The sequence below is a fragment of the Dendronephthya gigantea genome, unplaced genomic scaffold, assembly GCF_004324835.1.
Source record: "Dendronephthya gigantea isolate DGI-Jeju-01 unplaced genomic scaffold, DenGig_1.0 000032F, whole genome shotgun sequence".
NCBI classification, from domain to species: domain Eukaryota; kingdom Metazoa; phylum Cnidaria; class Anthozoa; order Malacalcyonacea; family Nephtheidae; genus Dendronephthya; species Dendronephthya gigantea.
The window spans coordinates 2,066,364-2,093,822 of NW_021163042.1; the positions used below are offsets into that span (position 1 = coordinate 2,066,364).

At 36.2% G+C, this 27,459-nt stretch overlaps 4 protein-coding genes across 9 annotated transcripts; 3 read left to right on the forward strand and 1 right to left on the reverse strand.

Moving 5' to 3' along the window:
* The first annotated feature begins 80 nt into the window (after window positions 1-80).
* Window positions 81-16,031, forward strand: LOC114524822 (TBC1 domain family member 20-like). The gene is made up of 9 exons (XM_028546014.1): window positions 81-771; window positions 11,926-12,132; window positions 12,536-12,625; window positions 12,812-12,906; window positions 13,621-13,712; window positions 13,789-13,890; window positions 14,391-14,532; window positions 15,088-15,278; window positions 15,694-16,031. Exons 1-9 carry the CDS (start codon window positions 747-749, stop codon window positions 15,935-15,937), a joined length of 1,188 nt encoding a protein of 395 aa, XP_028401815.1. The 5' UTR covers window positions 81-746; the 3' UTR covers window positions 15,938-16,031.
* On the forward strand, window positions 1,118-11,172 carry LOC114524820. Of its 2 annotated transcripts, none has more exons than XM_028546011.1 (10): window positions 1,118-1,416; window positions 8,037-8,218; window positions 8,301-8,399; window positions 8,684-8,832; window positions 9,128-9,221; window positions 9,319-9,507; window positions 9,684-9,851; window positions 10,024-10,168; window positions 10,390-10,511; window positions 10,612-11,172. In XM_028546011.1, the coding sequence occupies exons 1-10, from the start codon at window positions 1,332-1,334 to the stop codon at window positions 10,930-10,932; spliced, it is 1,554 nt and encodes a 517-aa protein (XP_028401812.1). In that variant the 5' UTR covers window positions 1,118-1,331; the 3' UTR covers window positions 10,933-11,172. The 2 variants fall into 2 exon arrangements, with proteins under 2 accessions (XP_028401812.1, XP_028401811.1); XM_028546010.1 differs by lacking the exon at window positions 1,118-1,416 and adding an exon at window positions 7,835-7,955.
* Window positions 16,032-16,136: 105 nt separating the features above from the next.
* LOC114524818 lies at window positions 16,137-21,072 on the reverse strand. 4 transcript variants are annotated; one of them, XR_003687126.1, is made up of 5 exons: window positions 20,766-20,874; window positions 19,639-19,817; window positions 19,503-19,534; window positions 16,608-19,129; window positions 16,137-16,573 (listed from the first exon to the last, which is right to left on the reverse strand). XR_003687126.1 is itself a non-coding variant. In XM_028546008.1 (5 exons), the coding sequence occupies exons 3-5, from the start codon at window positions 19,727-19,729 to the stop codon at window positions 16,658-16,660; spliced, it is 2,595 nt and encodes an 864-aa protein (XP_028401809.1). In that variant the 5' UTR covers window positions 19,730-19,817; window positions 20,766-20,856; window positions 20,948-21,072; the 3' UTR covers window positions 16,137-16,657. The 4 variants fall into 4 exon arrangements, 3 of the variants coding, with proteins under 3 accessions (XP_028401809.1, XP_028401810.1, XP_028401808.1); XM_028546008.1 differs by adding an exon at window positions 20,948-21,072 and having other exon boundaries at window positions 16,137-19,129; window positions 20,766-20,856; XM_028546009.1 differs by adding an exon at window positions 20,937-21,072 and having other exon boundaries at window positions 16,137-19,129; window positions 20,766-20,856.
* A 110-nt stretch (window positions 21,073-21,182) lies between these two features.
* Window positions 21,183-26,040, forward strand: LOC114524821. 2 transcript variants are annotated; one of them, XM_028546012.1, is made up of 9 exons: window positions 21,183-21,536; window positions 22,451-22,572; window positions 22,820-22,933; window positions 23,029-23,067; window positions 23,464-23,532; window positions 23,666-23,816; window positions 24,045-24,482; window positions 24,814-24,918; window positions 25,127-26,040. In XM_028546012.1, exons 1-9 carry the CDS (start codon window positions 21,389-21,391, stop codon window positions 25,312-25,314), a joined length of 1,374 nt encoding a protein of 457 aa, XP_028401813.1. In that variant the 5' UTR covers window positions 21,183-21,388; the 3' UTR covers window positions 25,315-26,040. The 2 variants fall into 2 exon arrangements, with proteins under 2 accessions (XP_028401813.1, XP_028401814.1); XM_028546013.1 differs by having other exon boundaries at window positions 21,452-21,536; window positions 22,429-22,572; window positions 24,814-24,920; window positions 25,126-26,040.
* The last annotated feature ends 1,419 nt before the right edge of the window (window positions 26,041-27,459 follow it).

The window sequence follows — 27,459 nt, forward strand, 5'->3', positions numbered from 1 at the left end:
TGTAGATGTACACGAATTCCTGTCTTGTAGCTACGGACCCAGATCTCCAGAACTGGCAGAAGGAAATCCCATTTCCGGGCCTGAGGCTATATTCCTCAGGAGAAAGGAAATTTTCCTGTTTTGAAACCATTACTTCTGGTCAACAACACACAGACGAATGAAACTTTCCAGTCTAGTCTTGATTTAGAGGATAATTTTTTGAGTGGAAACAAAGCACCAAAATACACCGGGAGGTTTCTTTTCTCTTTGAATTCTAAACTAGCAGAACTTATAGGAGTTGAGCACAAAGAAGACTTTTCTGTCTATTCCGGTCCGAGGTGAATTTACCTCCTGTCATGAGATGTGGGAGGTCTTCCAAACGACGTCGGTGTCAATGATACATTTTCACAATACACAACAATTCATCAACAACAATGCCTGTGCTTTGTCTAATCCTAATCACCTGATAATGGCTTTTTGAACAATCACACACGGGTGGATATATTTCTCATGACGTATTTCTATTATCGCGCAAGTTTAACGAGTTTGAGCAACTATATTTTCGGTATTGAGAGAAATTTTGCTCATGCAAGGAGTAAAACGAGAGCAACTGAGTAGCTATATGAAAACAGGATATGAAACTTACATGTGATATGAAACTTACCTATTTTCATAATATGAATATTGAATGAGGATTGCCACAAAGTGTTTATTCCCTTGTCACGATAACACATTAACAGAGCTGCGTTGGATTCTTAACTTCGAGCATGTTTAAATACCTGCGAGAAAAAGGTAAAACTTGATATCATAAGAATTAAAGTAATACAGGTCAGAAATAATTACATTAATGATTGCATAAGGGTATATGGAAGGAGGCATTGGGACATGTATATAGTCCCACGCAAACGGCTAATAGGCCATGCAGTATACCTTGAATCAAGAGACTGGGATAAAATAAGATCCCGTATATATACATATATGAAAAAGAAACATCTGCATGGCAAATCACTTTGTATGATAAATAAAGTGCGTCGTGGATGGTCTACAATGTCTATATGTAATGTGTACACGCATGTGACGTACTCTCTTAATTCAAAAGATTGAAAATTTCAATCTTTCAAAAGTCTGAAAAAAAATTCAATCGATTAGATTGAAATTAGATTTAAAAAATGCGTTCTCAATTTGTCATTCGATTGAAATGACAGCCTTTTAGAGCATCTGATTGCTATTTCAATCTTTTAAAGGATTGATATTTTTAGCCAATCATAACTCTCAAAAATCGCGCGTGGCTATCATGCCACTCATGCTATGCCAATTTGAGGAAAAAGAGTTTTGCTTTTTCTGAGATAGTCATGCAGGGCGAAGGAAATACTTCGAATCTTCGTGTAACATTGGAAAAGCAAGGATTCACTTCGGAGGTAATTTCAAAACTGGAAGGTAAGCGATTCACCTTTAAATATAATACTGTTTTCTTGCCCGTACTAGAATAGTTTTTAACCTGCTTTCAGTGTTTTGGTTCATAGTTTAAATTTTAATGCATGCATCTTGTGGGAAGGCCATTGGCGAAATATACGTACAAAAAGTTTCATAACTTACGAAACCATTTCAAGGCATATGAAAAACTTCCGAAGAAAACCTCAACCTACAATATTGTATCTCCATTCAACGTTTAAAAATGCAAAACGGCGCCATTCGTTAAAAAAGGCTAAATGTTGTTTTAAATTATAGTTTTCAGTGGAAAAATGGCGTCGCCATTTTCTTTGCAGCACAACTATACTGTAGATATACAACACATTTTGAAGCCCTACTACTTTACATGAACTGTATAAAACGCGATTTGACCACATTTACATCGTTGCCATTATTTCACGTCAAAATATTCTGCTTTCATATTTTGTCATTTGTGAATTTGTTGCGTTTTCTGGCTCAAAAATGTTTGTAATTTAAGAGAGGGCAAAAAGAAGGCAAACTCCCTCTGACAAGAAAAAAATTCTGCTGTTTGGAAATTAATTTAAAACTTGTTTAGTCGATTAAATATTAAAAGAAAATAACTTATTAATTATTGTAAAAACAAGTTAGCTGAAGCACTCGAGACTTCCTCGAGCTAGATAACGCTTGAGCGTATATTATAGTTTCAAGTAATATATATATATATATTATGTTATAGCTATATATATCTATAATTTTATTTGTTTATATAATTAAAACTTTGGGCTCGGATGTCGAGCAATTTAAGCCTCGAGTAAAACGATAGGATAATATAAACTTTCCTCATAAACTCTACAAATTGTGAACTTGCTCGCTTGCAAAGGTGCAAAATAGCTGCAATGGCGTGCCAAGTTGTGTTTCAAACTAATTTGCATGGATCAAAGCTAAACAGGCCATTATTGAACTTTACCCCGTCTCATGTACTGCACTATGCTGATGCATGCTTTGCTCATTCAGTTATATTTTTAATATGAAGAGGTCCAACTTTTATATGTATAAAGTCAATGAGCAATTTAAAATAGTTAGATGTTTTGGCAGAGTTGATAAAAGCAAGTTGGCTGCACTCAGCAGACCATATTCAATATATATGTGGCATTTCACTGCCATTTCATTGTATGTGTTATAAATGTTATTTAGGCATGAACTTAATTACTTATTAGTATTATGATATTGATATAAGACTAGGGCATTAATTTATTCAAAGTCACTTAGCCTAATGACTGAATGCCTGAATTATAGGTTGGAAAGCATGTCTCTTGCCTGCATATTGTAGTTAGTTTAACGTGCATGGAACAAGTAGTGCTGTTTCATATGTGAGCTGCTTTGAATTTCAAAGTGTAGCTGTATGCACTTAATTATATAATGCACATTCTCCAATGCCATGGCTCCTTTAAATTAACTTGGAAATAGAATGTGAGGGACAACTGTCATATAATAATTTTTTAACCCATTAACTTCCAGTCCTCTACTGAGTAACATTTGAATACATTCCTTTTCAATGATAGGTAAAATCATGTGGCCTTACCTAGATTATAGGGATCATGCACATAGGTTACATTGGTGCTTATTGGCTTAACAAGTCTAGCTAAGATGGATTTCTTTATGTATAACTATTATGCTGCCATACTATGTACTGTATACATATGGTCCCCTTGTCTAACAGGTAAAATCGTCTGAGTAAATGGATAAACTAGTTCTGCCACATTTGGGTAGATTGCTAGCTTCTCGATGACCATGGGATATAATGAGAGAAACTTGCTCTTGCATTTTTATTGGCATGGTGGTCAGGATTTAATCCATTTTCTTGAAACTTTGGTCATGCATGTACCTATTTATTCCTCAGTGGACCTTCCCAAGGATTGTTTTTATTCCAGATGACTCCCCTTCCATTAAACATTATGCAGCATTAAAGAAACTTGTTTTTATATAAAAGATGGGTGATTGTTTGGTGACATTCTGCACTTATAATATTGTATCAAACTAAACCAAGTTCAATATAGAGAACACTAAACACTGAACAAAATTTCAAAAAAATTGCCTTAGTTTAAACATTTTAATTCCAGGGGACCCTCTACCACTAATTCATAAACTTGAGCAGTAGGAACTCAGACATGGACAGAAAATAGCTCACACTTTTTATCTAGGAATGCACACATTCAACTTAACTACAGACTTGAGAAATTTAAATCATAGCTTTATTGGAACTATAGAACTTGATGAAGGAAATGGCATTTTTACACCCATGTTGAAATGATCTTGCATTAATTAGCAACAGCAGATTAGTATGCGTAAGCATTTAATTAAGAATAGGTAGTTTAATTTACTTTTCACTATGGGCCGGGTTGGTCAGGGCTGGGCACAATGTTGACATTGACAAAAATTAAGGTGGCAAGGTCTAAATTAAGATGGATGTGGTATATATATATTCAAAACTTGTCACCAGTACAATTATCCATTACAGTTTTCTAATATAGTCTATATCATGAGTAAAGTGGGATCAAGTATCATATTTTATTGGTAGTGAACTTACTGACAGCGTACGTTGGCAGATTGACAAGTTAACCCCATTAAAATAAAGACCAGTAACGTACCCCTTGTTGGCACACCAGTCCAGTTTAGTGGGTTTACTAAAGGAGTTTTAAAAGAACTTGAGGAGAAACTGAAGAATAAGGGGCTGTTTACTATGAGGAGTCATCACCGCCAAAATCCTGCTTTAAATTCCATTATGTTGTCATGAATTCTGTTGTTCAACATTATCGTTCTGCTTTAAATTCTTTAAATTTCATTTACATCCTGATGTGGTCATCTTAACAATACCATTTGCAAGCATGTGCTTGTTCAGTTTCAGAAAGACTAATTTTAATACGTACTTCACGCTTCGGTGGATCTCGGCTAACTGGGGCTCATGTAAACAGCCCCTAATTTACCCTTCAGAGAAAGTACCAAACGTTTATTAATTTAATCAAACGTTTATTAACGATTCTTTTTAATGGGATCAACTATTTATCAAATCGTCTCAAAACTAGAAAGTGCAACTGTGTAACGTTACCAAACAATTACTTTAAATTAGGGATGACAGCAAACAAACAAGCTTCTAGTCGAACTGTGAATCAACATGGAAGTTGTTTGTTTTAAATGTGATAAAGGAATCCATGCGCCTGATGCAACAAGGGCAACGAGGAAGCTGGCTCTCCATTTACGTTCATGCCATACAACAACTGGGCCCAATGAACAACTTGTCTGCGGGCAAAATGGATGTCAAAGAACTTTTAATATAATGAACTCATTTTTAAGTCATATTAGAAATAAGCATTTAAACCAAAAGTTGCATGAAGAGCAAAGCCGTGGCTTTGAACAACATCTACCTGACCACACTGATCCCATGGAAACGGAAAGCGAAAACAGCTCGGATGATGACCCTATCGATGAAGATGAATCCAATTATATGGAGACATTTAGTGTTGATAATTTGAAAAATCTGGCTTTTTCTATGATCATGAAACTAAAGTCTTCAGCAGCAGTTCCTTTTTCGGCTATTGAAAATGTTATGCGCGCTACCAAAGTAATGTTCCAAGATACTCTTGGAGCACTAAAGCACAATATGTTGCATGTTTTTCAAACACACGGTGTTGATACAACTTCCGAAGATGTTCAAGAACTCTGCACTAAATTATTTAGCTTTGAAAATCCCTTTTTTGGTATCGAAACACCTACACAGCAATTTAAGTACATGGTTGATAATTTAATGCTCGTTACTCCTTCAGAAGTAGCATTAGGAACAAGAATCGATCAGATAGTTGATAGGGTAACTGGTCAAATCGTTCCGAAAGTTGTGACAGAAACTTTCCAGTACATACCTATTCTTGAGGTGCTTAAGCTTGTTTTGAAGCCACGTACCCAAATTCTCATTGAAAGTGAAACACTATCGCCACCAGGCTTCCTTAGAGGTTATCAAGATGGACAACAATACCAGCAACATGGTATTTTTAAAACTCATCCTCATGCATTGCGACTTCAGCTGTACTATGATGATGTAGAAGTTACAAATCCCATTGGTAGTAAGGCAGGAGTTCATAAGCTTGGTCTTTTCTACTATACTATCCAAAATCTTCCTTTTACGATAAATTCTTCCATGAACAGCGTGTTTCTTCTAGCAGTTTGTTACACTTCTGACATAAAAAAGTATGGATTTCAACCAATCCTTGACCCTTTTATCAAGGAAGTGAAGCAGCTAGAAAGTGATTGTGGTGTAGAACTCCATTGGGATGGCAGAGTTAGTGAAGTGCATGGAACTTTGGTCTCATTTAGTGCAGATACATTAGCGGCACATGAACTTTTAGGCTTCTTAGGCCCATCAGCTACTCTGCTTTGTAGATTATGAGATGCCACTCGGGAATTAATTCAAATCTTTTTCAATGAAGAAGATTTTAATATGCGCGGAATAGATTCCCATGACGATGCAGTAGATGTTGCCTCACTAAGACGTAATGGAGACCGTGACACAGGTGTTCGAACTTCATGCCCCTTGAATACCTTACAAAACTTCCACTGCGTCACAAATTATAACTTGGATGTGATGCATGACATGTTAGAGGGAGTATGCCCATATGAGGTAAAGTTATTACTAAACCATTTCATATTCTCTGATAAGTTTATTAGATTACCAGAAGTAAACCAACGGATTAAATCTTTCCACTACTCATTTACTGACAAGAAAAATAAACCAAGTATTTTAGCATATGACCGATTGCGAAATGCTGCGGACCATAAATTAGGGCAAAAAGCTGCCCAGATGTGGTGTCTTGTTCGCATGCTACCATTTTTGATCGGGGATCGCATTCCACATGGAAATGCCCACTATGACTTATTGCTCTTGCTTCTTCAATGTATGGATATCATATATGCTCCATGCGTCACAAACGGTCAAACCGTTTACTTGAAGCACTTGATTAGTGAACACCATGCACACTTTAAGATGATTTTCCCTGAAAGCAATATGATTAATAAACATCATCACATGATCCATTACCCAACGTGTATCAGAATGTCAGGACCTTTGATTACGATGCAGTGCATGAAGTACGAGCTGAAACATGGCTTTAGCAAACGAGTGGCATATGTTAATTGCAACTTTAAGAATATTTGCAAGTCAGTTGCATGCAAACATCAAGTTTTGCAATGCACTGCTTGGTGCACAGAGGAAATGAGAGTAGAAATTGAATGCTTAGGCGGATATATGACTCCTGTTGAGTCTTTGGAGGGTAGTGAAGTAATTAAGACCCGCTTACACCTTGCGAATGACAGTCAGATCTTTGTAGCAAGTCAGGTTTCCGTGTTTGGAACCAAATACAAAGAAAATCTGTTTGTCGTTACTGCTGTGGTGAATGACGTCCCACAATTTGCCTTAATACGAAGTATTTTAATGTGTGGTCACACCTCAGGTGAAGTCTATTTTGTACTTGAGAAATATAACACAAATGTTTTGTGGCACATTTTCACTCTTACGAGATAGAGCAACTTGACGTTCCTGAATTCATTCTCTTGACTCCCAGCGATCTTGTGGACCATCTTCCTTTATCTGGGCTAAGATCGTATCTGCCCAGCTCGCCCTTGTATTTATCTCCCCGTTACTCTCTTGTTCAAACGCTAAAATAATTGCATATACTATTAAGAGGAGATACTTTTCTATATATGTCGCATAATTTGTGCTCAAAACCTCGGTTATATCATCAACATTAAAAACGTTTTCTAATCCTCAACTGCACGTTTACTGTATTCTAAATATAATCTAAAAATTCAGAGATTTCTCGGGTACGCCAAGAAGAAAATGACACTTTATATTAGTCAATGCAACTTTAGTATTTTTTTCAGTGATACTGAAGGCGTTGACATTGAAGATAGTCTTAAATCAAAAACTCTTGAATGAACTTTGAGTATAGTACACCAAAAAGATTTGATGTTTTGAATATTTCGCGCCAAAATACGCGACATATATACAAACCCTCTCGTAATAATATTATATAATATATATTATATATATTATATATATATATATTATATATATTATATATATATATATATACACCCATTTGCAAAACGTTGGCCGCAGATAGATAGATAGATAGATACTCGAAGTCTAATTAGAATTGCATATGATTACATTTGCATGGGATTTCTATAATATTACACAACATATACAATTCTAATTAGATTTCGAGTATCTATCTATCTATCTATCTGCGGCCAACGTTTTTGCAAATGGGTGTATATATATATATATATATATATATATATATATATATATTATATATATATATTATATAAGGTACAGGAGAAAAACTTTTTTTGTTGTGTGCTCCATCTTTCTCCATGTTTTTGTCCTCTCTTGTTGTTGTATATGAGTTCTAAGATCCTTACACGCGCGCGCCATAACATTTTCATAGCCAAGAAAAAGTTAAATTCGGCAAATTTCAACACTTCCTATGCAGGTATATTTATTATAGTTATTCAATATGATAAACTACTAAAATTATGATGCACTAACAAATTTTATATATTCATATATTTAGAAAATGAAATAGACATGGTTGTTTTCCAAACACTATCAGAGAATGACCTGAAAGACATAGGAGTTGAGTCGTTTGGTGCCCGACGGAAGTTGAGTTTGTTGGTCCAAAGAATGAAGTCACCACCGCCGATTGAGGCACTTACACCTTGTGACATTACAATGCCAGAAATAACTCAGAATACGGTACGCTATTTATAGTCATAGTGCAATGAAAATCTGCCTTGTATATTGTCAGACGAACTAAACTATTAAATGTTAAATGCAGAATAACCCAAGTATAAAGCCTACAAAATCGATCACAAACCCATCTTCAGAGAACACCTACACAGTAAAAGAACCATTTATACCAACGTCACGAAAAATAGTAAGCTATAATTATTTTGTGCTGTAGATTAATTACTAGCCCATTCTGGAAGATTAACAAAGTGAAGTGCATTGCATGATAAAAATATACAATCTCAATGATTAATCATTAAATTAATTTGATTAAAAAAAGGCACGTAGATCGAGGAAACGGACATAAAAATGGCAAATGATTGTGCCATGCCATTTTCACGTCGTCTTTGACGTCCGCGTCCTTGATCTACGTCTGTCTTCTAATTTCTGAACTACCACCGGGCCTGTAGATAATTATATGTTTCTATACAGATCAATTTTAACATCAAAGAAGCAATAGAGAACCACTCTGAAGGTCGGGAATTAGATAACTACTTAGAAAAAGGTGGCATTTTATCAAGCAAGCAACGGCGATTGTTGATCAAAATCTGCGTGTCAGCGTTGGTGGAAAAATGTGGCCTGTAAATATTACTGACCTTTAAGGCGGATTTCCATTCAGTGCAGAATGTCACGCGATCGATTTTTTGCGATCGCTTTCTTGCGATAGCTTTCTTTTGAAATACATGCAACAGTCAAGCGGAACTAATCCCATTAGAAGAGCTTGACTGAACACATTTCAAAAGAAAGCGAGCGCAAAAAATCGATCGCGCGACATTTTGCACTGAGTGGAAATCCGCCTTAAGAGAGGTCTTACTCAACTGTTGCTTACTCTGTCTGTAATGTGCATATGAATTCAGAAAATTTCCTGTATCAAAGGTATCCTACTTCGGAGCAAAAAACTTTGCTTGGAATGGAAATTATTAAAACCTATCCAACAATCAAAGACAACACACCTGGAATGAAAGGATATGTACGTTGAATCCAAAAATTATAAAAATTGACGTTAAACTTGGTGCTATTTATAACGGTATAATTGTATTAAGGTTTGACATTTGGCATGAATGTAGGAACATCTTTATGACAATGGACATGGATTCATCGAGTATCGCTTGAAAAATATGAGGACAGCCAGACCAGACGAGAGACGTGGACGAAAAAGAAAGATGGAAGCAAAGACCACTGTTGAAAGAGACGTTGAAAAAGTATCTGAAGATGAAGAAGAGAATTTGGAATTGACTCAAAACATGAACGAAAAGGTAAGAAGTACTAACTGTATATATAGCATGGATACGAGTAACAAGGTCAGCAGAGGAGCTAGGGTTTATATGCAATCATGCATGAAAATATAGATGAATAAACGTTGCAGTACGCACAGAAGGTTGGTCTTCTTCCAGTTTAGCCTGATGTTTAAATAAACGTCTGTTGACTCTAGGTTTCATGGATGAAGTACAATGCACCCAGTAATGACAAAATGGGAAGACACCTTCAGTACTTTAAGGAAACATTTAAGCACAGACGAAATGCCATTAAATGTTTAGAGCTCACAACTATAACAAGCATCATTGAAAAATACCCACGATTTAAAGATGTACCTGATATGGTAAAGTCTTATTTGAATTGTATTATTGTAACTGATTTTTATGTACCCCAAAACATCGATCTAATATTGTCTTATATGTAGGAGGGAAGTAGTTTATTTTTCGTGAGTATTGCTGATATTTCTGTAAAGAATATATTATATTATAATTAGAATTTATTTTATATCTGTATAGATTAATGTTGAGTTTCAACTGTTGTATCCTGAAGAATGCGATAATTTCCTTACCAAATGGGGGACTTACTTTCAAGAAAGAATTATTGTGTTGGGTAGAAATGAATACCCTGCTGTTCAACAAATTATCAGTGATTCGAAGAATAGTAAGTTATCTTTGATTTAATTCCAAATACAATTATATCAGCAGTTGTATTAAGCGAGGCGTGCTTGGTAATAGAACGGTTCATTTATGTATAATTTTCCCGCAGTATACTGTATAATTAAGTTAAAAATACATGTCGAACTGAAAACCACGGAGTGACCGACAGTACAAATTTGGCCTTTTGCAATAGATTTTAGTTACATATCGTGTTCTTATATATAGGTGACCTTTGCGCATTGTATGTATTGGCCTATATTTTACACAAGTCAACAAACAGAAAGAAAGGAAAAACTAGTACGGTTACAAGAGATGGGGCCATCACATACTTATTGCAAAATGTCCCAGTACGTATATACTTTTATATTTTCATTATATATTTATGTTTATTTTCCATTATATTTATTTTTTCATTCAATAAAACGTATATATGTTTTACCTTTCTAGAGCGGGAGTGATGTGGAAGAAGCGGCTAAATCAAAGGATGAAAGATTTACGCAACCATTTTTATTGTCCACAGGAAATGCGCAGAATCCTGAGGATTATTTTATTGTTCTGGATCGAATTGTCATTCCTTGTGGACAAGATGTCGTAAAGGCGGTGGATATGCTTTTTAAAAGCCACTACGTGTTTAATGTGGAGTATGCATCTCCGCTGCATAATTTTTGGGAGTTCATAGCAGCGATGATCTATGGAGTGATCAAGCCTTCTGCGACAGGTCCAACTGTCCGAGCTCTTGGCTCTTCATGCAGAGACCTAAAATTGTAACTATGCAGCATATACGTTTAAAAACCTGTTATTTCTTACTTTAAATCAGTAAAAAAATAGCTGCATGCACAAAAAGCTATACTTGCATAGGTTAGTTCTTATGTTAGTCATTTGTATGGTTATTATCGCTGCGTGCCTGTTATATAATTTATTATTTATTACATATTTTTAAAAAAAACATGAGATGTTTCTTTATTTTTGGTGTTTTTCAAGAGAATCGGATCTATGATTGAAAACCCAATCTACAAGATTGAAAATTCTAATCTAATAGATTGAACGTTTGAGAGTCTTCAATCTAAAAGAAGATTGATTTTCAATCCGGGTCGTTTGGTCCTGCATACCAAACTTGCAAAGATTGAAAAAAGATTGAAAACCTTAACCGATTGAAAATTATTCACTCGTTTAGATTGAAAATATTCCAATCTAAATGTAGAGTGAAAGTAAATTTTCAATCGCAAAGTATTGAAGTTGGATTGAAAAGTAACTCTTTTTCGATTGATTTTGTTCTCAATCAAGTGTACGATTGATTTTCAATCGAAAACGTTTGGTCACGCAAAACAATCTCAAAAAGATTGAAAATTCAATCTAATAGATTGAATTTTCAATCGTTTGAATTAAGAGAGTAGTATAGCTAGGTTTTATATCTATATCAGTTTAGTAAATCGACGCGTATACGTAGGATTGTATATAGCCGTATGGGAGGAACCAGAAGCCAGCTTTCCGACATTTATTGAATGAATATACGCATTAAATGATTCAGAAAACTAAATTCTGTCATTTTATGCTATTATATATAGGTATCGAAATAACGCTTTTAAGTGGAAATGAGTCCTTTGATCGTAGTCATGCATGCATGCAATTGAATTGTCCTTAACTACTGCACGCTATAGGGAGAAGTTTGTTAAAAATGAAACCACAGTTATGCCATAACTCCAACATTCTCTAAACTAGTTTACATCGTATCTTTCTTAATATCTATATCTACAACATCAGAATCTCGACTCAAAGTCAAGATACGAAGAATTGAAAATGCGCTGGATGCAGATCCCGTTGACATTGTTACACTGAGCCATTTGGCAATAATTAGAGAAGGTTTAGTTAACAATTACATACGTGTGAAAGTTTGGCCGAAGCTTCTGCTGGTTAATGTATATGACATCTTTAAGCCTTCTGCGAACGTAAAGAAACGAAATCGACAATGTAAGTTGTTAATCATGCACGATCATTGACCATATGGGGCCGGCCGGTTGTTCAAAAGCCGATTAGCTTACGCCGCGGTGTTAAAGCATTTCTTTAGACTTTACTATTATTTTTTTTAATCGCCTGTTTACAAATTTGAATATCTCAGTTTTTTTCAGTCTTAAAACGAACAGTTGTTCAGAACCACATGGACTAAAACATTGGGTAAACCTAGCTTTGAACAACTGCCTCCATAAGAACGGGGGGTTTGGGGAAATTAATTAATATCCAAAAGTAGAACAATCAATTATTTTTATTGTGTAACATCGTGCACATATCTATAATTTATTTTTACATCAATCCAATATACATAAATCCAAATTCTCCCCTATAAATTTACAAAAGGTAAAACGTTTTTATTTAGCCCTTAAGGAAAAAGAAATTTTTCGTCAGAACAAATACTGGTCCCAAGTCTGCGCGGATGTCAATCGTTCCCAACCAAGATTTCCTCAAAGTAAGGTCACATATTAAAAAAAATGCTTGTGTGTTACCCTTTTACGTAAATTGGAGAGTTATTATAATATATATATATATATATATATATATATATATAATTATATATATATATATATATATATATATATATATATATATATATATATATAATTTTTATAATAATTTTTATGCCATGCAACTATAGATATGCGTGTTTCAAAACGAATAGCATTACAACGTCAAGTGATTAATGTGATCATGAGACTGCTGTGTAGAAATCCGGAATTACATTACTATCAGGTGAGTCCGCTGATTAAACTTGGTATAATAACTCGATTATATGTGTTTATTGCCTTTTTTCCTAAAGAATAGCCTTAACTAAAGAATGCATGGTTGATATCCTCCGGCAACTAAATACTGAATGGTAGTTATTTTATATATGCATGGAAATATTTTTTTCCTTCGTAATTATCGCTACTCTGGTTTTAATAAATGAAAGCATGCAATCACCACACAAAGTTTCACTTTCACGACCTAACGTTTCGACACTCCGGTCTAGTCTCTTTATTAGGGGTGATCTGATGTTGAAACTCAGTTCCTTATATACTCTCAAAATAACGTCATCTATCAATCAGATGTAACCAACTAATATAGAAAGTAGGATATTTTTTATCTTGTGCAAATATCTTGCCTTGGTTTCTTGTAATTGTACCTGATTGTATAGATTAAGTTTTGAATTGAGACCTGACGCACTTACGTTACCCTCGTTAGTAAAATTATCTGCATGCAGTCTCCTACACATATTTAAAGCTTTTTTTATTTTTCTAAACAAGTTTATAGTCGTTCAAATAACTCTGAAATGATAACTTCACACGTTTTTATAAACTTTTTGCAAATCATTCTTAAAGTTAGAAGTTCTTCCGAAAATTTGTATACACTGGCTATCTTTAGTCAATATTTGTATGCAATTCTATCTTTAAGTAGAATTGTTATTGAAGAGATGGACCTTTTTAGGGTTTTCATGACGTTGCAGTGACTTTAGTGTTGGTCACTGGAGAAGATCTAGCTTTTGCACTGTTAGAACAGATATCCTTACACCAAATGAGGTATATATCCTATATTCATTTTGATTTTTTTAAATAAAAATTGAAAGCAATTTGCAACCAAATTTTTTAATTTTAGAGATTTTATGGAACAAGATTTCGAAAAAACAGGTCAGATGCTTGGATTAATTCATGCCATTATGGAGGTTGACGATCCAGAATTGGAGGAATTTTTGAAAAGGTACATAGTCGAACATTATTTTGAGACAAACGATTTCACGAAAGTAAAATTCATTGTAATGAAGGCCCACTGTCACCATAATCATTATAGTCATATGTCCCCTACACCTGCAAATGTCTCGAAACTGGACGACACCAGACTACCAGGGAGAGCCTATAGATAATAAAGTATAACAATACCAAGTCATTTTACAAAGTTGATCGTTCAGTTAGCCGGCTAGTTTCAGACATCGACATTATTTTGCACCGAATACATGACAATTTATTTTTTTACATCAAATGCATTGAGAATACTCATCCTTGGTACCGTGGAAGTTCTATTTTTTTAACATAGTTCGATAGCACAACGACGTGAAGGCTAACAACTTCGGTAAAGGCTAATCGCGAGCTCTCGGCATCCTGCCCCTAAATGATAAAATTCCTTGACTAGCTATGCTATATAAAGTCCATAATAACGAAACTAATTTTAGGATGTGTCTCTGCCATTATATCATATTTTAGAAGTGGTGCTGGTGACATATTTGCTTTGAGTTGGGTAATCACGTGGTTTTCACATGTTATCAATGATCCTGATTCGATATTTCGTATTTTTGACTTTTTTCTTGGGACTCATCCTTTGATGCCTGTATACTTTGGAACTGCAGTAAGTATACAAACCTTTACAAGTTAACATGTTGTCGGGGCGCGGGGCACAGTGAAAAAAATTAAGAGCGATAAGGAAAATATATTTTATAGCCTAATGTTGACAATGCATGGCTATATATGTGCTATATATGTCTGTGTCTATGCAACGATAAGGTTTCATACAGGGCCTTTTGTACTAAGGATATCATAGGCGACTAACATTTCGTCCGGACCTATTGATGTGGCAGTCTCTAAAGCCTGAAGACATGACATGCTCAAGTACAGTTTTTCAACGACGAAGGCCCTCAGGTCGAAACGTCGAGAAGTGTTTTGTCTATTTAAGGCAGTTGTCATACCACATTTGATGCCCAGTTTTTAAACGTTTTATTATTATCAGAACTTATATTTATAACACTATAACGAGCTTATCTCTGATGAAGACATTTGTGGTAATTTATTTTCACTTTGCGAAATGGTTTCTTTCATTACCTACTCACGACAATATAACAAATAAAGTCCTAAATTTCTCAAAATGTGGTGTTTATGATCATTTATATATTGCTTGTCTTTCCAGCTTGTGATCGCACATCGTAACGAGCTATTGTCTAATGTCGAGTGCGAATGCGGTGCAGTACATAATTTTTTGTGTTTATTACCTCTCAATATTCCAAATTTGGAACAACTGATTAAAGAAGCGCATGATCTTTTCATGAAGTATCCACCTAACACTCTCGAGCTTGATGGCAGGAAATACCACAAAGAAAGGTAAGCTGAAGTTGCGAAACATATTTCAAGCTTTTTGTGCATAAGGAGATAACTGATCTGACCTATACTATATACGAGATGGACTGAGTGCTTGAGATAAAAAACTATCCTCGCTGTTGCTCATATCATACTCACGTCCTCACAAGTTCTTACGTCAGATTAAAATTATTTTGATTATTTTAATTGTTGATCAATGATATAAGATCTGAAGATTTGATGAAGGAAATGAAAGATTTTGCACAATCCATTCGGCATATATAGGTCTGTAATACACATGATTTCCTCGAAGTGAGAATTATCATTACCTTGAAGATCATTACCCCCATTCGCAAGCTCTGTTGGCCACTTAAGAAACTGACATTCAGTAGCCTTGAATGTATGTAACTGTGCTAACTATATGTCATTGTATTTCCAGTTCTGTAGTGATAAGCCATGATGAATTCATGGAAAATTTAGCAAAACAGCGTCCTGACGATGTTCTTCGACAACGCTCACAGTCCGCTCTGATAGCGGCAAATGTAAAAAATCGTCATCATTTGCAACACGAAGACCACTCGTCATACCAAGGGATGTTTTTTAGGCTCACACGCTGGGCTGTAACTGCGAGCGTTGGCACTATGGCTTTGCTTCTCGCCTCAACTGCAAAGAAGTGGATGTAAATATACTCTTTAGACTTTAAAGTCAATTCTGAGTTTTTTAAAATGTTTATCATTATGGCTTCATGCAATAATGAAATGAATTATTATACTTGTAGTAGCTGGGCTCTAGTAATTATTTCATTCGTAATGGTTAGTTTTAGGCATTTGTGATTGATTTGGTTCGCTAGAATTATTTCTTTCCCAAAGAGGATGTCCCTAGTGAGGATTGCAATTACTCCCTTGCTTTTTCTCGCCGAGTTCTTTGTCTCCGGCAGAGGAGGTCTTTGTGCGTCGAACGCTTTGTGATTAGGCGAGTTTGCTCAAATCGAGAAGGACCCACTTTCGTCTTTTGCAGTGGCACAAACTACTACTGCTCCTATCTTACGTATTTTCATGTGTGCACAAACTAGAGACTGGTCGTTTTATAATTTTCATAATCCATCTTCATGTACAAACTGAAGTCAGACACCACATGCAGGAAAGCTGAATTTATTACTGAGAAAGAAAAACTAAATGTTAAAAGGGTAGGCCAAAATACTGTCTACAATAAGTACTATTTATAATAAATTATTGTCTACACACGTTCTTAAATATACAGAAATAAATCATAACTATAATCTCCAGGTGAACATCATAGCAACATAAATTGTATTAATTTATCATCACAACGACGTATAGGTCAATATTGACAGTATAACTGTACATTGTTTACATTGGTGGATTACTGCATGTAGTTTGGGATTACCAGCTGTACCAAACAGCAAGAAAGATTGCAACGATTAAAACAACCACCGGAAGAAATCTAAGGAATATTTTGAATCTAATTTCTCTGTCGCATTCTTGTTTTATCTTCTCAGCATGCTTTACCCAAAAATGGGTTGGAGGAAGAATGCCTGACTTCCATCGAGTGAGAACTTCTTGGATAACATCTCTGGCTTCCTGGTATTTTTCTTGATGCAAATAGACATCGGCTAACAGAAATCTAGCACGGCCACAGTTTTCTATCTCGATGCTTTTCTTAATAGCTTTTTCGGCCTCGTTAGCTTCACCAAGAGCCAGTAATACCTCGGTCTTATAGCGAAGAGCAGAACTCAATTGAACATGTTCAACATCCCGATAGATTTCCTCCGCTCGTTTGACAAATTCAAGCGCATGCGTATAATCATTCAGCTCCTTGTACACAGTACCATACGTCATACATACTCCTGCCACAAAAATATGATCCTCTCCTAAAACATTTTCGTATATGGCCAATGCATCCGCGTGTAGTTTTAGTGAATCATACAGCAGGCTTTTCTTCTGCTCAAGGCTGTCAATCATTTCCGCATAACGTAAGTAAATTTTTGCAGAATAATTGGCTGCCTGTGCTCTCGTTAGATGCAAATTGCCTGTGGTGATCTTAGCCATTTGACGTGCTTGGTCTGCCATTTCTTTAGCTTTCGCGATATCTACCTTTTCGCGATATATGATTGCAAAATCGCAAAGCCTTTCTACAATCACTTGATGATTCGCCCCGAACGATTTTTTTGCCAGATCGATCGACTTCTTCATCGCCTCCTCTGCCTGATCGAATTTCGTCTGCATTTTAAACGTCCACGATAGAACGCTGAGCAGAGCGGATTTCAAAACCACCCATTCGTTGCTTTCTTTATTTTCAGTCAAGCGAAGACCTTCTTTAAGAATAACCACAGCTTTATCGAGGTAATTTGCTTCTCGGTAGTAGAAACCAAGCGATTTCAGTAGATGGCAGTACCGGATGCTTTTCATGGGTTTCGAGAGACGTAGAGCAATTTCATTGGCAAGTTCGCAATACGAGATGCGTTCAGACTCCGTGACACCAGGAACGTTGTAAAGACAATTTGCAAGAATGGTGACAATATCAACAAATTCGGAACAGTCAGTCCAGTTTTTGGCTTTACCATAATCTATAACCACCTTCAGATGAGGACTAGCTAACATCTTCAGTGCGACACTATCGCGATCGTTACCTGGAATAACCTTTTCCAAACTCTCTTGTAAGGAATGTAACAGAGACACATATTCCATTCTTCTCTGTTCAGCGTCCAAGTTCTGCGAAGAAGCTCGTTCCTCCCTCGCGTATTCAAAAGCTTTTCCCATTACCTGGTGGAATTTAACAGTTTCCACTGTTGAAAAAGAGGATGAATCATCTGGCAGCGACAGTAAGGAGCAACGAGAAATTTCAGCTAAGATTTCATCACTTATTCTACCAGATGGAATTGATTCTTGAACATAGCTTGAAACGAAGATTAAAGGTACTGGGCTTGTAGTGCAATATGATAAAAAGTCAAAAGCATTACGAAGAACGTCGCTATATTCAGCTAGGCGGCTTGTGGCTAGTCGTGCAGCTACAACCATTGAATCGCGATATACGTTATATGTCTCAAATGTCCGAGATCTCATCATACCTCTGTGCTCACGATAGAGATTAAGATATTGCTCCCAGGAGAATTTTTTAGAAGGACGATCCTTCTTCATTTCACTGACATAGGTCGCTGCGCAGGCAAGAGATAGAGGGAGAAACTCTAATTCTTTGACCAAATTTACAGCAAATTCATCCACTTTAACTCCACTTATTTCCTGGAGTAAGTTGACTGCATCGTTCTCGTCCAATCCACACTTCAAGGAGAGATCTTTAGCGTATTGGTGACATACAGGAGCAAGGTCACTATTTTGAGTCGTTACGATCATTTTCCCATTGCCCCAGTTTTCACAACCTGGTTGTGGTAATATTTCGTGGAAATCCTTATTTCCAAACATATTATCCAAAATGAGAAGCCACTTTCCTGGGTATCCCCTCAGCACCTTTCGTAATTCTTCCATATACAGCTGCACGACCTTGATCTCGCCATCTTCCTCAGTTTCAGTTACAGTGTCTGATTTTGCCAAATGAAGATGATCTAACAACTCTTTTATCGATTTAAACAATGTTTTCATTGACTCGACAATTAATGTCATCACAACTGGACGCTCTGTACCATTATTTGTTACGTCTCCTTGAAATTGTTCCCCGAATTGACGTGCTAGTTGCGTCTTCCCAGAACCGGGGGGCCCTGTGATATAAATAGCTGTCAAATGCGCCTGTTGTTCATCTTCCATGCCTTTGAAAATGGACTTCATTTTATCGACATCGCGAACTCGCGTCGAACACTTGTGGAAAGGCTTTGCTGGAAGTTTTGACACGGTTTGTAATATCTGTAAAATATCAAGATGAACGAGCATGTACATGCATCATCATACTGCCAAAAAACGATCGTTATTCTTGCAGCCACAGTTTTCATGTAGCTGCATGCATGGGGTCAGAAATAATAGACGTAGATTGCGTGACCCCATCTCGCTTTAGATAAGATATCGTCTCCACAAAATGCACGCACATTAAAAATATGCACGCAGGTGAAAAGGTGAAGACATTATTTGTATATGGACTATATTTTATGCCGCGTGGCTGACTACATTATTATTATTTCAAATAATAATATATGATTATGGTGTAATTATGATTATTATCGTACATATGATAATATCGATGATAAATATCTTAATTTCATAATTTAATTTTTATACGTACATTCGGAGCTTCTTTCTTGTCATCAATGTTTTCTAAAAAAAATTTCGTTGAGTTACAATACTAGCGTACCGGATCTAAATTCATGCCGCAGTATCTAGTTCATATTCATTTGGAAGCATAGGAAAGCAAAACGAACCTTTTTGTTGCCCAATGTTGATCATATGTCCTTCGCCCATAATCACGATGGAACTATCTGCATTCACGTTGTACACGTTTGAATCTGCCATAGTACTTTTGAAAACGTTCACTTATATAGCTATCAAACGTTTAACATCTTCGTCTTTAAGAAGTTCAAACACTCAGGAGGAATGCAATCTATGAAGTCGATGAAAATGAACTTTAGAGCATGTGCAGCAAATTGATTCACTGCGACCAGTTAGACTGAGAAAGTATATGAACTGAAATGTTCCCTAAAGTGACAGTAAAAGTATTGCTTGAGAAACCTATAATAAAGGGCGTTCTCTCTGTTACATATAAATATGTGTTTCCTGTCGGTTACCATGCTTTCGAATTCAGAATATGATTGCTCTGTTGACAAAAGTATATTTTGTATTAAAAAATCTTATTTCTTAAATCTTAAGAAACGTCAATATGATTGATCGTTTAAGACATGCAAGCCATTGAAGGCGTGAAGGCTAAACGAGTCTACTTTCACTACCTCAACATTGGCTAAAATTAAAAAAAAAACTGTTTTAAACTGAAACATTGTGCAATGACCGGTTTTCAATACCAATTATTTTATATTTGAAGCGTACAGAATCCAATAACTTACTCATCTCTGTAATATATATATATATATATATATATATATATATATATATATATATATATATATATATATATATATATATATATATATATATATATATATATATATATATATATATATATATATATATATATATATTACTGAGATAAGCAATGCTTGCCACATTCACCTGATGAGTGTGGTAAGCACTGCTTATTATACGAAACAAATTTGTATATAACGATATATATATATACCTACATATATATTTATGTCGTTAAAAATATCGTTCACTACAACCATTCACCTCTGGTCTAAAAAACCGTGGGTACGAGGTTGCCTCTGACTCACACGGCCACTCATCCTGTGATGACGACCTCGACAACGACTTAATATAAAAATCATTATGACCTTAGTCATAATACGACACCAATATCAGTACTGAAATATATAGCTGTTGTATATTGTATTGTATACTTCTTATACAAATCTATTAGATGTTGCCCTATACGGACCTCCTCTTGTTCTGTGTGTGCACATCCATCTTCCAATATTCTTATCGAATTTTCGATAACATGGCCGATTTTTGATCTTGATTATCTGCAACTGCAAATAAGAAAATAACTACAAATATACAAAGATTGGGAGACTAGGCAAAGCCAAAGAGGAATGAAACGTACTCGTACCGACTATGTACCGGCTTTGTCCTTTAGCTTTCCGATGAAGTGATTCCGTGAAAAAAGCAATTAAAGTAGTTACGTAAAAGCCAACATAATACTAGGAATTATAAACGAACACTCGAACAGACACACACTTAATTGAAATGCAAACTACATACAACGAAATTGAAACTCCCACGCACTTCACAGGAAGTTGGCATGGAGACCCGGCGGGGAGCTTTCATGCAATTCAAAGTGGCAACTATTATCATTAATTCAAAATATAAACCGTAGCGTTCGGTTCTCACCAACAATCATTGACCGACATTATACTCTTTAGCTCAGCTTTAACTGTGGTGAAGACTAAGGCGGCTGAGAAAGTTGCAGTGGAAATAAACTGAGTATACTGATTTTGTTCTAGGTTTCAGGTTTATGTTTCGTTTGGTTGAGACTGAAAACTCGTAGTTGCGTTTATAAACATGAAGAAGTTCAGTCGCCGAGAACCAACCGAGATAAACGAGACCAGATTGAAGTCGAAACTACGCCATGGTTTAATGAGTGTCGTTATTTTTGATCATCAGAATGTGTGCAATAAAGCGACGTCGTTCGTTAACTCGATAGCAAATGGTAAGTAATACTAAGTAAGCGTTTCTGTTTAATTTCCTGAGCCCGGCGGAAGTGGTTTTAGAGTTCTTAAACCAAACAAGGAGTCGTTGTGTTGTAATGTTATTTATGCATGTAGTTGGTGTGTATGCATTTAACGTTTGTAGAGACTGAGAGGATGTTTAAACTACGATATAGACAGATCTGAAACTGAGCTTGGTATTTCTTAACTTAATTCAGTTTAATACCCAGTCTTCATAGTCTTCCTGACTCCAGAGTGTGATAATTGATATAATTAAAAAAATTATTTCGGAATGATATGAAAATGTTTGTATGCTGCCCGCCCTGGTGCCCTGCTGGTTATCAGGGACGGAATTTGCCGCTGACCAAAAAGTTAAATCAAATTATTTTTATTCAATTACCTTCACTTCTGTTGAGGATTTTAACGAAGATGAACAATATCTCACTTTAGTCACTTATTATATATTCGGTAATCTATAGCTCGCAGGATTAAAAGCAGGCCAAAGATGGTAGCAACTTAAACAAGAATCCGAACATTTTATTTCAGTCGCATTAATTTAGTTAATGAACCTCCTATCTTACCCAGTTGTACCTCACAACTGTAGGGGCTGAGGGCTAAAATTTTTTTGTCTCCCGCCGAAATTCTCAAAATGAATCTTTTCTCAGATTGTATAGCGTTTTGCCATCGTTTATAAGGCTGATGAAAGGTTATTTTTCAATCCCATCGGCGATACTGAAAACTAAGGCATGGAGATTGCCTATGCATGACGACTGCATGGTGTCCGCAGAACATGGAATCGAGCGATTTCCCCGGACAATTCTATGTATGACTTAGCCCTGCCCCCCCCCTCCCTATTCACTTTATAAGTTTCGCGGACCTTGTATTTTCAAATAGGTGTTCCTCGTTTAATTTTCAGCTGCTATTTCTCTTGCGAACTGGTCAACAAATGAAGAAAACGCAGCAATTCAAGACACTTGTACAAAGATGTATGAAATTTCTATGCTTCTTTCCAGCGTGATCGACTTGTTTTCGAAGGAGGTGAGTGAGTCACCCACACGTTTCTTTTCCTGGGTTGTTGACCTTTGGTCTTAGACAAGTCTTCAAATCCTATGTCTTCAAAAATTATGATTCCAATTCCTGAATAATTTAACGGTGATACCATACTTGCACTTGCAGTGCATGTTGTGGAACGTTAGAGTGGACTGCACTCCGCTTTAGCAAATAACAATTGATTATCCGATTATTTCCGATAATCCCATGCTATTAGATTTTACTCGTTGTCTAGTATTTGGCAATGGGGAATTCACTGAAAGAGTTGCTACGTCAAGAAATGAACTTGAGTGATTTAAACAAAAAGGTTTACCAGGCACAAGTTAAAGCTTCCAAGTTAAAAAAACAAGTTAGTAAACAAATCGTGAATTGTTGTTAATGGAAATATTGGGCGATAAACTGCTTTGGTCGTAATTTGTTAATTTTGCTTTTATACTGATCCAGAACACTGAAAAGGAGAAGAAATTGGAAAATCTTGGGAATGTAAGGTTTATAAATTTGACTTATCAAAATACGTCATTAAAATCAGTTTGGCGTTTTCATTCACTATTCACCATCACAACTTTGCTGCATCAGCAAATAGCCTACCTCCACAATTCTTCAATGATATAAAGAAGAAACGTGTTTTATTTGTTTTGTACAAAATAAGTTCATTAATTAGATTGCTTCTCAGCAGTTAAGATCAACGAAAAATATTTTCACACATGCAGGAACATGATGATATATGGCGATTGCTATCAATGACTATATTGCTAAAGTAATTACCTATATGTATTATACATGCATTAAGGAATATTTTACTCAGGCTGGAATATTATGTGCAAAAGTCATTCTAATTTACTCGGTTATAGAGTTACGTATATATTTATCGTTATGTAGGCTGAATTGGAATATGAAGAACTCAAAGCATCATTTGATGCGCAGAACACAAAGCATGAAATTTTGAAAGTAGGAGAACAAACAGGATTAAACTATCAACTCCACAATCATTCATCGTCTTTAATTATTACTTTGTATAATAAAGGCAGCGCCAGTTATGTCACTGAAAATTCATTGATAATGCTTATATATTCTGTCACAGGCTCAGTGTCTCCGGGAAAGTATTATTCGTCTGGCTGATGGAACAACAACATTTGCTAAACGCGTATCAACAATTGCCGAAGCAGAGAAGGAAATAGCCAGCTGCATTCCTGTTGTTCCTACTCAAATAGGTCGCAAAAAAGAATATCAAGGTTACTTAAATTCACGACTACATGCAATGTTCTTCTACACATTGGCTGGTAATTCCTTGTCCAGAATCCACGAATCTTAATTTTAACGTTAATCAAAATTAACATTAATCTAAAACCTGTCCCTAGCCTTAACAAACTACTAACCTTAAAGGATTAAATTTCGTGGATTCTGGACATGGAATTTAGGGTTTGTATAAGATTGAAATATTTTACTTATGGCAACACTAGGCGAGAAAGCTACCGAGGCAGTGGTTGAAAGAACAGCCGATACTCTAAATATTGCTCGGCCAATATCGTTCTGTGATCTACTAGCCAGGAAAAATGCCTGGTCTCGAAAACTGAAAGCAAAATCCTGCTTCTTAGCCGATACAACTGGAGAAAACTCACCTGAAGTAATGGATTGGGTCACGGTTGAACGATCAATGTTAGCTTCGCTTGTAGACCCAAACAGAGATTTAGAATCGACAAGTAATGATAGACGACTAAGCACAGAGATGTTCTCTTGTCTAAAAGACCAGCTTAACATTGTCGGCCCAAGTGGTAGATCATATATTTCCAATCCTGGAATTGAACAACGACTCGCCTTCAAGGCAAGAGGGCTCAGTGCGTCAACCGAAAACCTCTCGCCACCACGCCCCCCGCCACCTGGTCGCCATAGAAGAAAAGGTTAGAACTTAGAAACAAATGCATAAAATTCAAACAATGCAAACTTTATTCCTTATAGTGCAATGAACCTTTCAGCTTGTATGCAAATTAACCCATTTCAAATCACATGGTCTGAAATGGTGAAATGGTTAAGTTTTATTGGCTATTCCATGGTCACAACATCTGAAATGGGTTAATTTGCATGCAAGCTGAAATGGTCTATGACGAGCATGTATGTCAAACATTTTCAGTTCTTTAGCGTACTTTATTACATGCATGATATTGAAAATTTAACATTACCTAAAATTACCATACAATTGCCTAACATGAGGTGTGTCGATCGCGTTTTTAGCGTCAGAACCTTTAATGGACCTACCAAGAGTCGAACCGTACGCTGTTGGTCGTTGGACACCGAATGAAGCAGGCCTTTACGCTCGTGCAAACTTGTTTCATCCAGGTAAGTGTTAAAAGCGGAGCACCTTGAAATATAGTTTCAATGCATTTTCAAACCATTATATGAGCTCACATTTCATCGTCCATATAATGGAAAAAGATTGAGTTCTTAGGTTTATATATCTCTCTCTAATATCTTTATATTCTATAGGTAAGCCCTATATACTTGTAGTGAAATTTATATATTTGCAATTCATATTTTCTGTAATCAGCTGTTACAAAACCTCGTCACAGCAGTCCAGATGGAGGTGCTGAGCCCACCATAGGATCAACAAGCGATTCTGGTGAATATACAATGCCAAGAGTGTTTCCGAATGAAAACGAAGTCGTGTATGCGGTACTGGAGCAAGAAGGAACAGACGACACAACGGATAAAAAATACATTGATGTAGTGCAGTAATTTTTGAATAAGGTGTCTCTGGCTACCAGGAACTGACTACATCAAACAGTGAAAATAAACCATATTATGAATGTGGGCATTCAAGAGTTCTTTAAATGAGCATTATTGTAATGATTATGATTATGATAATGGCAGTTCATTAGCTGTAGGTTTTTAGCCCAATTTCCCTCCAGCCTAATATCTCTCGTATGGGCTTGGAACTTAGAAATTATCTTCAAACAGATGGAAGTCAAATTTAGTTGAAAAAATATAATGGGAGAGATTTGTTACAGTACAATGCTAAAAAATCTATTTTGACTGGTCTGACCATTTATAAAAAGCCCCGTGATTACTGATTTACGCCCTGTAACGAAAGAGTGTACGTATCCTCTGTCCAACATGTTAAATTACCGATATATATGCAGGGGTGGCTGTAAGAGGTTTTCCTTTTTCTAGCTAGTTGAATATCAATTTCTCGTGTCTTGCTCATGACCGGTTTCGGCCTAATTAAACAAAGATTATGAAAAAATTCATTTTGCAATCCAAGTTTCATTTTGCAACTAAAAAGTAAAAGATTTACTCTAAACCCTGGGCGTATAACGTGAGAAAGTCCTGTAGCGTGCTCAGGAGTCCAATTAAATATTACATTATTACATTAGATGTAAACGAAGTTGCTATTTACAACTGAATTATATCAGCACCCAAGTTACCCGACTCGAATATGGGTAGTTTTTATAATACGTGTTATATATATAACAGGAGATTAAGCCAGGAGATTTTGACATGGCGGAGTGCCAGGAGATTTAGCTATAAGCCAGGAGATTTTGACATGGCGGAGTGCCAGGAGATTTTGCGCTCTTCGATTAACTCGAATGCCAACAGTAATTCCCAACTATCGGATGGAGATATCGATTCTACACAATCAAACAACGATAACAACGACATTTGTGGTGAACTAAACTCCCACTTGAAACTCTCCTGGTCAGGAGATTTCGAATCTCTCAAACGATTTGTAGATTTGAATATTGATCTTAACGGTACTTGGAAATCACCGGGAGACGAGCGAAAATCCTACAGCAATGGCCAAACGACAATAATGTGGTGGAGAAAACAGAAGAAGCTCCAACTCAGTGGCAGAGAAGCCAATAGAATCAAAAAGCAGTTTTGTAACATCCTAATGGGCGAAGCAACGCTTGGCCTTGGCCTACCACGCTTGAATGACGAGAGCGGAGCAAGTAGCGAGCCACCCAAAAAACTTTCTGATCAGTGTTCATGCACTCAAATCACAACTGATCTCGACGGTATTAGACTCGATATCGAGATATTACAATCAAAAACCGATGCCCTACAATCTTTAGCAAACGTACAAGAAGGTCGTTCATTCCCTGGCCACAACATTAACAAATTTGAATTGCAAATGCAAGAATTCTCAAAGGAAACAGGAAAAATAAAACAGATGGAAAGAGACCTAATTGAAATCAAACGTATGGTCAATAAAGGAACAGGCGAACGACAGCTAAATCCGGATAAAGATCAAATTCCTAACATCATATTACTCGAAGATACGATACCCTCAACTTGCAAGCCTAACGAGGCCGAGGAAAATCCGGCAATTACCGCCCCCACAAATCCAAATGTCAAACAGGCTAATGATAACGACCATATGCACAAAGAACCCACCCCTCTTTCATACAAAAACAAAGGCAATACTCGAGCGATTAAAGATCAAAAGATGCAAATCAGGTCATATAGACAACAACAAAGCAAAGAATACACCCACTACCATCTGAACGAACAGCTACGTTCATATAAAGCGAAACACAGAGATATACATAAGAACACATATTCCAAAAGAAACCAAAGTATCCAGTAACTACACTCAAACCAATCGGCCCCACATTTCTACAAAAAACCCAAAATCCCAAAAGTCCTCCTTTGGCTCGAGTAGACAGGACAACCGGCGGACTTTCCCACCAAAAGCCAACACTAATAACAGCGCTAACCGCCGGAAATCTGATCGCAGAAACAGGCCTCCTTTTCACCGGAGATTGACAAACCATACACCGGCCAAATATCGGACACGTGTAAACAGCCCACCACCATATCAGGTAAAACACCTAAGGAAGTTACCATCGTACCAATCACATTGCCTAAACAAACCACTTA

Bases quoted from the DNA above. Each gene is read 5' to 3' on its own strand.
- LOC114524822 (XM_028546014.1), top strand. From the start codon at position 747: ATGTTTAAATACCTGCGAGAAAAAG. The intron at 772-11,925 runs GTAAAACTTGAT...CTACAACATCAG, and splicing joins TAAATACCTGCGAGAAAAAG to AATCTCGACTCAAAGTCAAG. The intron at 13,713-13,788 runs GTATATATCCTA...TTTTAATTTTAG, and splicing joins ATATCCTTACACCAAATGAG to AGATTTTATGGAACAAGATT.
- LOC114524820 (XM_028546010.1), top strand. From the start codon at position 7,865: ATGAGTTCTAAGATCCTTACACGCGCGCGCCATAACATTTTCATAGCC. The intron at 8,219-8,300 runs GTACGCTATTTA...TGTTAAATGCAG, and splicing joins CAGAAATAACTCAGAATACG to AATAACCCAAGTATAAAGCC. The intron at 8,833-9,127 runs GTAAATATTACT...CCTGTATCAAAG, and splicing joins TTGGTGGAAAAATGTGGCCT to GTATCCTACTTCGGAGCAAA.
- LOC114524818 (XM_028546008.1), bottom strand. From the start codon at position 19,729: ATGGCAGATTCAAACGTGTACAACGTGAATGCAGATAGTTCCATCGTG. The intron at 19,535-19,638 runs GTTCGTTTTGCT...AATTTTTTTTAG, and splicing joins CAACATTGGGCAACAAAAAG to AAAACATTGATGACAAGAAA. The intron at 19,130-19,502 runs GTACGTATAAAA...GATATTTTACAG, and splicing joins ACAAGAAAGAAGCTCCGAAT to ATATTACAAACCGTGTCAAA.
- LOC114524821 (XM_028546012.1), top strand. From the start codon at position 21,389: ATGAAGAAGTTCAGTCGCCGAGAACCAACCGAGATAAACGAGACCAGA. The intron at 23,533-23,665 runs GTAGGAGAACAA...ATTCTGTCACAG, and splicing joins CAAAGCATGAAATTTTGAAA to GCTCAGTGTCTCCGGGAAAG. The intron at 24,483-24,813 runs GTTAGAACTTAG...TCGCGTTTTTAG, and splicing joins TGGTCGCCATAGAAGAAAAG to CGTCAGAACCTTTAATGGAC.